Here is an 11,019-nt window from a genome sequence, read left to right as displayed (position 1 = left end):
GGTTATGACAATGTGTTGGTTATTTGTGTGTGTTTGCGTGTTTTAGATGTTTTGTGCAAAACAGTGTATTATTGTAGTGTGTATGTGTGTCCACAGAAAAAGCTGGAGAGAGATAAAATGTTTGTGTCCTCCTTGAGCCAGCACAGCAGGTTATTTCTGCATGCATGGTGCATCCACTTATTCTATGAGGAACATCTATCATTTTATCCTGTGATTAATGGCTGTCCTGAGCCTGGCTGCTACTAACGCAAATGCACTGAGAGGGAAATGACGGAGAGAAATACCACCAGCTGCATAACGCACACACACATTGACTCACACCGTTCTCTTTGAGACCACATTCTGGGACCTCACTTTTCTGTAGACTTCGGAACAGTAATAATTCATTCGAACCATGAAATTCTGCATATTTTAATCAGGTTTTCCAGACAGTGAAAACTCTGCCACGGAATAAAAAGTAGAGAGATGTAGTTTAGGCATCATTATATATCCTTAGAGATCCTTAACAATTGGTCTCACACGTCACATTAAGCTAGTTTCTCAGGTTCTGTCACCTACTCATAGCACCATCAGTGAAAAAAAAAAACATGTGAGCGGCCCCGCTGCTCTTGGCCCCTGAGAGCGGCACAAGAGGCCCACCCATCTCCAGTTTAATTAAATATTTCCCTCCTGAGTCTGCGAGTTGATGCCGTGAGCATTATAAATCAAGAAAAGGGCGTCTGCTGATAGGCAAATGAAAACAGACTCGCTGAATAGGCAGCACGGGATGAGCACAGCAGATTAAAATAAACAAAGAGGGTGACGTAAATAGCTCTTCATCCTCTCCTCCTCTCAAGTCACTGCCGCTTATTTGTCGTATACACATATATGAGTTATGTTAATGAGATACTGGGAGTGTGTGTCTGTGTGTTTGTGTAAGGGGTATGTAGGTCACGTTTCCCTGTTATAACCCCTACCTCTCCTCAACCTCGGCTGGGGTTGTTATGATCTGGATTGCCCTCACCAGACATACACGAATGATACTTATTGGACGCTGGCACACTCGTTAGAATGCAGAAGTACGTACACATGCAAATAAGCACCCATTTGCATGTATAGATGCACACACGTAAACTATCGCTGGTGTCATTTATCAAAATCTTTATATAGTACATATATACACACATGCTGCAATACGGCACCTCCAGTTTACACAATATACTTGCATTCTTGTCTAGCTCACTTCATAGTTATAGTTTTTTTTTAATAAAAAACTATAGTTATAGTATAGTATTATATTATAGTTCACTGAAACATAAACATAACAAAAAAAACATTTTTGTTGCTTGGAATAAAATAAACTTTAACTAAAATAATATTTAAAAAATATTTCAGCTAGTTGCCAAGGCAACATTTATTTTCTTTAACTTGATGTACTACAACGACTAAAACTGTAAAAATAAATAATATAAATAATAAAATACAATAAAAAACAACATTAATAAAAAAACTATATAGACATTTAAAACGATTAAAAATGACAAAAACACAACAAACAAAAACTGAATTGAAAATGGAAAGTATAAAACTATAACTTAAAACTATATATAAAAAATAACTAATTAAAAATATTAATAAAAACTATAATAGAATCTCAATGATACTAAAATAACAATGCGTAAACTAAAAATTGATCTGCCTACCAAAGCAGCATTTTAAAGGGATAGTTCACCCCCCAAAATTAAATTTGATCATTTATTCACCCTCATGTCATTCCAAACTAGTTTGACTGTCTTTCTTTTGTGGATCACAATAAAGATATTTTGAAGGGTGTTTCGACCATTTTTGTTCATACAGTGAAAGTGAACGGGCTCCAAAACAACATCAACAACAGCAAAACTCAGAATCTTAAAAATATATTTTGTGTTCCACAAAAGAAAGAAAATCATACGTGTTTGCAATGCCATGAACGTGAGTAACTGATGTCTACTATGATGTCTTATTTTGGCCACATGGCATATATCCACATTGTGAATTTAGTCCCATAATGCAGTTCAATGTGCTTAGCGAAAATATTAATCTTTTATGTCTTATTACGATATATCAGAAATAGTAAGAGTAATGCTATTTCCAATTCAGTTATTGCTTATTAATATACTTCATTCAGTATTGGAAAGTAGTGTTTAAAATGCTTAAGTCTAACAAACAATGAATTATTTTAGCCAATGTGTGCTATGTATTCTTATGCTTACTAATGTATTGCGCTGATAACTCAGCAACATGCTAGCATCAAACACTTCTTCTGTCAGGACCACTATCGTCAAAGATGATTGACAATTAGCATACAGTTTGGATTGGCGGTATGGTTCTGTTCTGGGCAAGAACTCCCTGCGCCTCCATGCAGCCTAGCATGGATGAGAGCAGGGAGAGCTGCAATAACCCCCCAGGGTAAACAGAACAGAACTAACAAATGTATTGCAGATATTGTTAAAGTTCAATCATTTTATGTACACATTTTAGAATTAGTCTGATTCAAGGAGAATCAGAAGGCTGAATCCCGACTGACAGAGGAGGAGTTGGGGATGGGGGAGGGTAATTAGCTATTGAGCAATGCGAAAACTGCTGATAATACTGAGGGACCTTATATATGAATGCTTAGATAGGTGTCGTATTCCCATAGGTAGATGGGGATCAGCTGAAGGTCAGCTGATGCGAGCTTGACTAACGTGACCTGCCAGAACTAACGCTACGCTTGATTGTTGTCATCTGTGAGTCAGGTCTCCCATGTGTTGTTGTGAATTCTGTTTTATGAGTAGTGTTCCAAATAATTCACTCATGAGGCTCTAAGATGGTTAGTGTGCTGCTTTAGAAGCCACCTAAGAGGCAGGTCGCAGTGAGGCAGCTCACTAGGTTTTTGGAACTGTGCTACTGTATCTGGCGTCATCTATCGCAATACAGTCAACATACTGTATACTACAATACTGCATTCCTAGTTCACAATGTGTTAGCTTACTTGTCTAACTCACTTAAACTCTCTTTCTCCCTTTTTCTCTTTCTCAACCACGCACACACTCACACACAAACATTCATGCCCCCCTCCTACTCCTCCAACACCCACAACACGCAACTGAGAGCAAGGAAGATTTCTCGCTGGCACTAATAATGAGATCCTTTTCTCGAAGGCTACCCCTACCAATCCAATTCAATATGGGAAACCACAAACACATTATGCACATTAACTGTCGTGACGAAAATCTGGCTACTGTGCCCACACTGCGGATGTCAAAAATGAGGCACATTTCACAGAGCACTGAAACTACTTTGTGCAGCTTAGCATTATAACTTCAGGGTACATTTAGTTTTAATTCTTAATTTTCTTCATTGCAGTGCTCCCAAGGCAGTGTATCAATAATTCTCAAACTTTCTGGTTGGGGGTTATTCTAAATCGTTAACCTTAAGTGAACTTATGTGAATAACTCATCCTGAACTGCGTAACATTATACACTCATAATTTCAGTCTTAAAGGGATAGTTCATATTCTTTTATGTTTCACAGAAGAAAGAAAGTAATGCAGGTTTGGAGCGATATGAAGGTGAGTAAATCACAAGTTTTTATTTATTTTTTTGGTTAACTCTCCCTTTAAGTGTATCAATTTTGGGACTTTGGATACTTTATACTTATTAAGAAATGTAAGATTACATATCGAAAATCTCCCATTTACACTGATAGAATAGCATTCTAAATGTTACTACATCAGTCATTATAGTATTTGCATACTTCGTTCATTGTGATTGGTCTTCTATTATTTGTATACCGTTTTTTACAATACACTTTTTTTTTTTTTTCAAAGTAGCTATACATAAAATCGTAATGATAATATTTATGATATCTTAATATCTTCATGCCTTTCACTGTTAATAAAACAGATTATTGGAGTATGTTTTAAAAGAAAATACAATTTCAGTCTTTCTACTTCAAAATTTCATGTTTAATTCAATGTATTACATCCAGATTCTTTGAAATTATTTGTGAAATTTACTAGCAGTTTCTGAGGGAAAATAGTTTCTACACTAAATTTAGCATTTACCAGATTAGAGCTGCATACTAGTATTTGCATACAAAATTTTGATTGGTCTTGCAATGATGCATATATTTACCTATTTGAAGATGCCTTTAAGTTCCATACACATGGCCAGTTGGAATGGAAACTAGCATTAGTACAGATTAAGATTCATTGATTACTTTACACATCATGAAGACAGTTAGACTGACCAAAATATTTACATAAGCCACTCTGGAGTTTTAGCATTTAGCTCAATGAACACTTATGGGATTCAGCTACTGATTACATTGTGAAGTATGTGGCCTGCCCACCTCACTTCCATGTATCTCGTGGCAGGGATGTTTACAGGGGAAAGGGGGAAATCATGTTCCTGTTTATTGACTGCAACAGTGCATTACAGCAGACTCATAAGCAAATGACGTATTCCCAAAAATGGTGTTAACATTGATCATTAGATTCATATTGAGTCATTTTTTCACTTGAATAGAGAGACAGTATGTCTGTGCTGGAAGGAGAATTGTGTGGATTGGGTGATGAGACAGAAATGAAGTCTGTGTGTTTGTGTATTATCTTCTTTACTTATGAGTCTGAACAAATCCCTATGAAGGTCTATAATAACACCTGGAGAAAGCTATCCATTAGCATTCACATTCATCTCAATGGCAGTTGCTCACTGGTGCATGACCGTCTTTGCTGGGCATTTAGTTCTGGACTCATTACTAAGTCACCTGAACTGTAAATGCCATGTGACTAATTACTCTAGAGTTTTTGATTGGCGGATGATACAATAAGAATTCACACAGTCCCAAGTCTTTCATTTGCAACTATCATGACCTGTGATTAATTGTACAGTACCATTTAAAAGTATGGGGTCAGTAAGTAAAAAATAAAAAATAAAAAATGTATTCCGCATATAGGCATTAAATTATTCAAAAGTGACAGTAAAGACATTCATAATGTTACAAAATATTTCTGTCAAATAAATGCTGTTAAATTAACTTTCTGTTCAATAAAGAACCATGAATCTTTTTAAATATGAATTCCCACAACTTTTTTCAACATTGATAAGAAGAATTGTTACTTGAGCAGCAAATCAGAATATAAAAATGATTTCTGAAGTATCATGTGACACCGAAGACTGGAATAATGGCTGCTGAAAATTCAGCTTTGCCATCACAGGAATAAATATATATTTTTAAATATATTAAAATAGAACAGTTATTTTTAATTGTAATAATGTTTTACAATATTCCTGTTTTTACTGTTTTTAATCAAATAAATGGTGAGCATAACAGTTTAAAAACTTACAAACTTTTTAATGCTAGTGTTTAGAAGTGTGCTCCTTAAATAAAATACAAATACATATATTTGTGATAAACAAAACATTTTGTCAGAATAGGCTACATGGCTTCTTCTGAAAGGCCATCGATGGAGAAAGACACATTTTGCCAGCAGAATGTTCCAGCATCTACCAGCTTACCTGCCCATGCTAACCAGCCAAACTTAAACTTGGTGCATACAAGGAATGCTAGAGAGAATAAGATAGAATGAGGAACAGAGACTACTATCAGGCATTTTTAACTCTCATTCCCAGTGACTTTGCCACGGTCTAACATACTGAAATACTGAGCTTCTGAGGTTTGGTGCATTTCCATGCAATGATGCCATTCACCACACTTGTTCACAGCGCAGCATTTTTCCACAGTCACTTCTGCACGATCTGCCTTTACTCCCCAGGCAATTCATAAGCAGAGACACTTTCTCAGCGGTCAACAGTGAATGTTGTGTCAAAAATGCAATTGCACCCCTGATTGCCATTTAGCTGGGTGTGTCTGTTTATACTTTTCATTACATTGCATGATTAGGAACAGAACTCCATGTTACATGCCATTTCAGGCTGAAATACTCATCCTCATATAGACGCTCGTTTGAGCTTTTTTAATATAAAACATTCAAGGATAGAAGAGGATAACCTTTTGCTTGCATTTTTAAATGTTGGATGTTTTGGTCTGCTTGTTGTGGCACTGCTGCAGAGGTGGAGAACGCAGGCATTTGCTATTCTCAGAGTGTCTCGCCAAGTCGCTCTCTCCATCTCCCTCGCCCTCCATCTTTTGCACTCTCTCTATCTTCACATTACCCTCCATCTCTCTCTCTTTATATCTTTTCCTTTCTCTTTCTTTCACCCTCCATCTCTCTCCCTTGCCCTCTTTCTCTCTCTAGCTCTCTCTCATCGGGAGACGCCTGTGGAATATAGTCATCAACATGAATTTTTTTTCCTCTCTGGAAGAGGCAAACCCTAACATACATGTAGTCAGCTGTGCAGTGGCTCTGCCTTTCCCACAATAAAAAACAGCATGAAAACATCACCTCGGCTTCGGCATCCTGCTCTTAACTCTTAAAGAGACACTTAACAATCAGTCACGAGACTCTACTTATTTTCAGATGAAGCAAGTGACTCATTTCTAACAGGTAGATAAGGTGTACATTATCCAACATGTTGCCTGGCTTACATGTATTGGTATTTACGAGATGTTGCCAGAGCTATTGCCATAAACATGACTCAGCCAGGCCTCATGAACCACAGGAGGAGGCCGGAGAGTGTGGAGGAACATTCTGGGTAAACACCACTTGTGTAATGGAGACGATATGGTTAGCTGTCCTAAATAGGCCTCCACTTGTTGACCTAGTATCATAATGCTGTAAATCAGAGCCTGACAAATGCATTTCAAAACACACGTCACTTTTTCAACTCAGATTGCTCTGTTCTGAATAAACGTAGCCTATACCACTTAGAATAAATGTATAAATAAAAATACGTGTGTGTAGAAAATGGTTGATTTAGATGAATTCATTTAGCCAGTAAAATAATATCAATATGAAGCCTATGCTTCATTAATTGAATTCAATTGTTTACCATTTTTTATCCTGACATTGAATCAGCGTAATATTTTGACTCGTACTGGTCTTGATATTAGAATGGCCAAAATTAGAAAAGAAAAATCGATTTACATTTTTATGAATAAAAATAGTTGCTATGATAAAGTATTACATTTGTAATTCTAGACTGAACCAAATGGTGGCATAAAGCCTGGGAATGAGCTCTGTCTAGTAATGTTTAACAATCTGAGTGAGTGTTTAAATATCCAGTGCATTTGCTTGATGAGCACATTTTTCCTTTATTGATGTATTTCCTATTGAAACAGGAAGTTTGGGTGGGACATATTAAAGTTGCAATGTAACAGAAGTAGCAGCAGATCTTTTCTTCCATATTGTGGCATATTCGAGTGTAACTGTAGGCTGGGGACTTCAATCCATCGATTGCTGATTGGATTCTGAGATGCATTGTACTCAAATATTAATGTGAGATTAGCTGTGTCTCATTTCAAAGGCTGCGCCAACCTAAAGGTCACATTTGTCTGTCATATAGATCAACAAGGATTATAAAAGTAACAATTACAGAAAAACTTTCATGAAATGATACAGCCTCAATGACAAATGCGGCTGACAAATGTGACCTCCGGAGGGCGCAGCCTTTGAAACGAGACAGCCATTGTGAACATATGTTACCAGATAGAAGCTCATTTTCACCAGAAGCTCAAGTTACAACATTTTAACAATATGAGATTAAAAAAAAAAGTTTTCTATAAAATGTTCTATAAAATACATTTACAACTAGATATTCATTTTATGCAGACTTTAAAGGGTTAGTGTCCCCTTTTTATTTAAAGAGCCAATAGACTTTAGTTAAAAAGTGACGTGACATGTGGCCAAGTATGGTTACCCATACTCGGAATTAGTGCTCTGCATTTAACCCATCCAAAGTGCACACACACAGCAGTGAACACACACACACCGTGAACACACACCCGGAGCAGTGTTACATAAAAAAAAATAAAAAAAAAATATATATATACATTTTTTTGCTTTAAAAAAAAGTAGTTACATCACAACCACAAACTACGATTTGTTACATTCAAGACAGCTGCAGAGAGTTTTGGGGTGAGGGAAATTTTAATTTTACAAACCATTTAATTAGACATAAATCTGTATAGTACAATAATAAAAAAAAATAAAAAAAATTGAAATGTGTATTTTTTTCTAAAAATTAAGCTAACAGACAGACTAAAACGCTAGATTTGATATTTTGTGGTCTTTAAACTGATGTCACAATGAATTCCAGAGAAACAAAAAAATTATAAAAAAATAATGAAAAAATTGTCATAACCTTGCTTCTTCAAACATTACAAATAAAGCTCCTTAAAAACAAATCATATGCACACTGGTGCACAGTTACTTTTTAATTCTACTGAGAATCTAAATATTAAGATGTAGTAACACTATTTTTCAGTTAAGTTTGATACTTGATTTACACAGGTCTAGACAGCACAACAATCCAACGAATAGAGTGCCTTCCCCTTTAAGGAGCCCCCCTTTTCTCCACAGCAGGGGGAGGGTGAGCATAATCCTGGATATTAAGATGTAGTAACACTATTTTTCAGTTAAGTTTGATACTTGATTTACACAGGTCTAGACAGCACAACAATCCAACGAATAGAGTGCCTTCCCCTTTAAGGAGCCCCCCCTTTTCTCCGCAGCAGGGGGAGGCTGAGCTCAATCCTGGAACAGCGATTAAAAAAAAAAAAATTCACCAGTAGACTGTTTCAAGTTCCCCCAGCAGAAACTGTGCCTGATTTGTGGCCAATGCTGGGGATGTACGAAAAGGGAGGAAAACACTAAGCGGGTAGCTATGGAGATAGACCGTTTTCCTGGCCGCTTCCTTTGACAGGTGTTGAGTAGGTTAAAAGTCTTCAAACAGAGTCCACCATGTACGCCAAAGGGAAAGGAGCTGTCGTTCCATCCGATAATCAAGCCAGAGAGAAGTAAGTGAATTTGTGCATTGTCACATATTGAGCAAAAACCTGCACGTTCTCTGATGCCTGCGCTGCACTGCACGAGACGGCTATCTAACAGTTGACTAAGTAGTTTCTTTGCAGATTCTGTGCAGTGCTCATCTAGCTGTGTTGCACAGCTCTTTTGAGGTATTTTTGTTTATGCATGCTGCTTGTGCTTGCTTTGGAGCAACTTTGTCATGCATTCGGGTAGTAGACGTTACATGAAGGATTGTACCATGCAGATGCAGATGGAGAGTTTGTGGAAGGTTTGGATCAATGCGTGATGTAGATGCTCAGATGCTTCTTGTGCATGAGACATACAGATCCCAAGATCTAATTTTTGATGCACGTAATCATGTTAGAGCAGCTGTACAAAGTAATGTAATAAAATAGTTTGATTTGATGAGTGAGCTTGTGACAGTTGAAGATTTTACTTGGTTTAAAACACCCGGACTTGCGCGTTACTGTTATTCATTGATCTTAGTTCCACTTTAAGTAGTTATAAAGTCTCAATTTCTTACGTTTTGTGTTAGTGACTTTTTAGGTTTGTTGTTTTAAATACATAAGCCTGGGTTTATATTTTGTGCGAAAGCAGGAGGAGTTGCAAGACATACAGTCAAACAAGTTATGCATAGTATGTGGACAGTGTAGTTTAAACAAGGTTTCCATAAGCACTGAAAACCTAGAAATATCAGGTGACATTAAAAGTATGATTTCCACACAGAGTCATAGAGATTTTTATAGGGATATTTAAGCTCTGCCATGTTTAAGCAACCAGATATTGGTCTTATGGAGTAAAACTTGCCAGAGGATGTTGAGGTCTTGTTGAAAACATTTGTACACTAATAAGTTTAATTGTTTAAATTATTAATTCAAAAGCTTGATGTCTGTAAATGGAAAGTTGTTCTTGAAATCTCAATGAAATGATTTTAAAACTCTTATCTGGCAATTATGAATGACTGGAAACGTCATGGGTCAAAAAATGCATGAACCCAATAAAAAAATGTATATCTCAACTAAATCTAATAGCAAATGACAGCATATCCTTGCGGCAGTAAAACTTTTATTGGTTTGTAAGGTTGTCTAAAAGCTTTTTTTTTAGTTTAGACTGTCTTAAACGGTAATGGCTGATAAGTGTCCATATGGCTAGTTTAAGACATTGTTGTTCTCATAATCTGTATAATTTTTTAATAGTTGCTTTGTTCTGATAGGCTGCACCTGTGATCAGCTTCAGTTGTTCTTTTGAAACATCTGAATTCAGGTGGTGCTGATAGTGACCCCTCAAAATGATGAGGATCAGAGTTGGACAACACACTTTAAGAGGCTTAAATGGAAAGTACGAGATGCTTAGTGTAAGATAATGAGCTGAAATCACATCCACAGTTTTATACTGCTCATTTGCATTTGTGCTATACTGAATGTTCAAGGACTTTTGTATGTCCAGAAATGGCTTGAATGAACGATGCACCTTAGCAAACGTAATTCCTGCTGATCTCAAATTTGTTGTTCGGTTTGTATTCTCAGTAGTCAGGCATTTTTATATCTAGTATAAACTTTAAATTACAACTTGTGGCAGAGCATTAAAGGGTTAGTTCACCCAAAAATGAAAATTAGCCCATAAATTACTCACCCTCAAGTCATCCTAGGTGTATATGACTTTCTTCTTTCAGACGAATCCAGTCGGAGTTATATTAAAAATTGTCTTTGATCTTTCAAGCTGTTTAATGGCACTCAGCGAGTGTTGCATGCATCAGTCCAAAACAAGTTAAATAAAAAGCGCCCATCCATAAAAAAAGGATCACACGGCTCCGGGGGGTGAACAAAGGCCTTCTGTAGCGAATCGATGTGTTTTTGTGAAAGAAATATGTCCATATTCAAAATGTAATAATCACTTTAATGTAGCTTGCGCTCACTGTTGTAAAGGGAAGCAGTTCCGGGCGGATGATGTATGGAGGTCGGCTTTGCGCATGCGCAGCGCTGACCTCAGAGGTCATCCGCACGGAACTGCTTCCCTTTACAACAGTGAGCGCAAGCTACATTAAAGTGATTATTACGTTTTGAATATGGATATTTTTCTTACAAAAA

The 11,019-nt window shown here is 36.7% G+C and overlaps 1 protein-coding gene across 2 annotated transcripts in view; it reads left to right on the top strand.

Moving 5' to 3' along the window:
- The first annotated feature begins 8,683 nt into the window (after window positions 1-8,683).
- Window positions 8,684-11,019, top strand: part of LOC107690032 (single-stranded DNA-binding protein 3-like) — a 69,647-nt gene continuing 67,311 nt past the window's right edge. For both annotated transcript variants that reach the window (XM_016488263.1, XM_016488271.1), the window contains exon 1: window positions 8,684-8,922. In XM_016488263.1, coding sequence (XP_016343749.1) covers window positions 8,867-8,922 — 56 coding nt within the window. In that variant the 5' untranslated portion in view covers window positions 8,684-8,866. The remainder of the gene's footprint in view (window positions 8,923-11,019) is intronic.

Source organism: Sinocyclocheilus anshuiensis, unplaced genomic scaffold (genome assembly GCF_001515605.1).
Source record: "Sinocyclocheilus anshuiensis isolate Anshui unplaced genomic scaffold, SAMN03320099.WGS_v1.1 scaffold785, whole genome shotgun sequence".
Taxonomy (NCBI): Eukaryota; Metazoa; Chordata; class Actinopteri; order Cypriniformes; family Cyprinidae; genus Sinocyclocheilus; species Sinocyclocheilus anshuiensis.
This window is presented reverse-complemented; position numbering and strand designations above follow the sequence as displayed.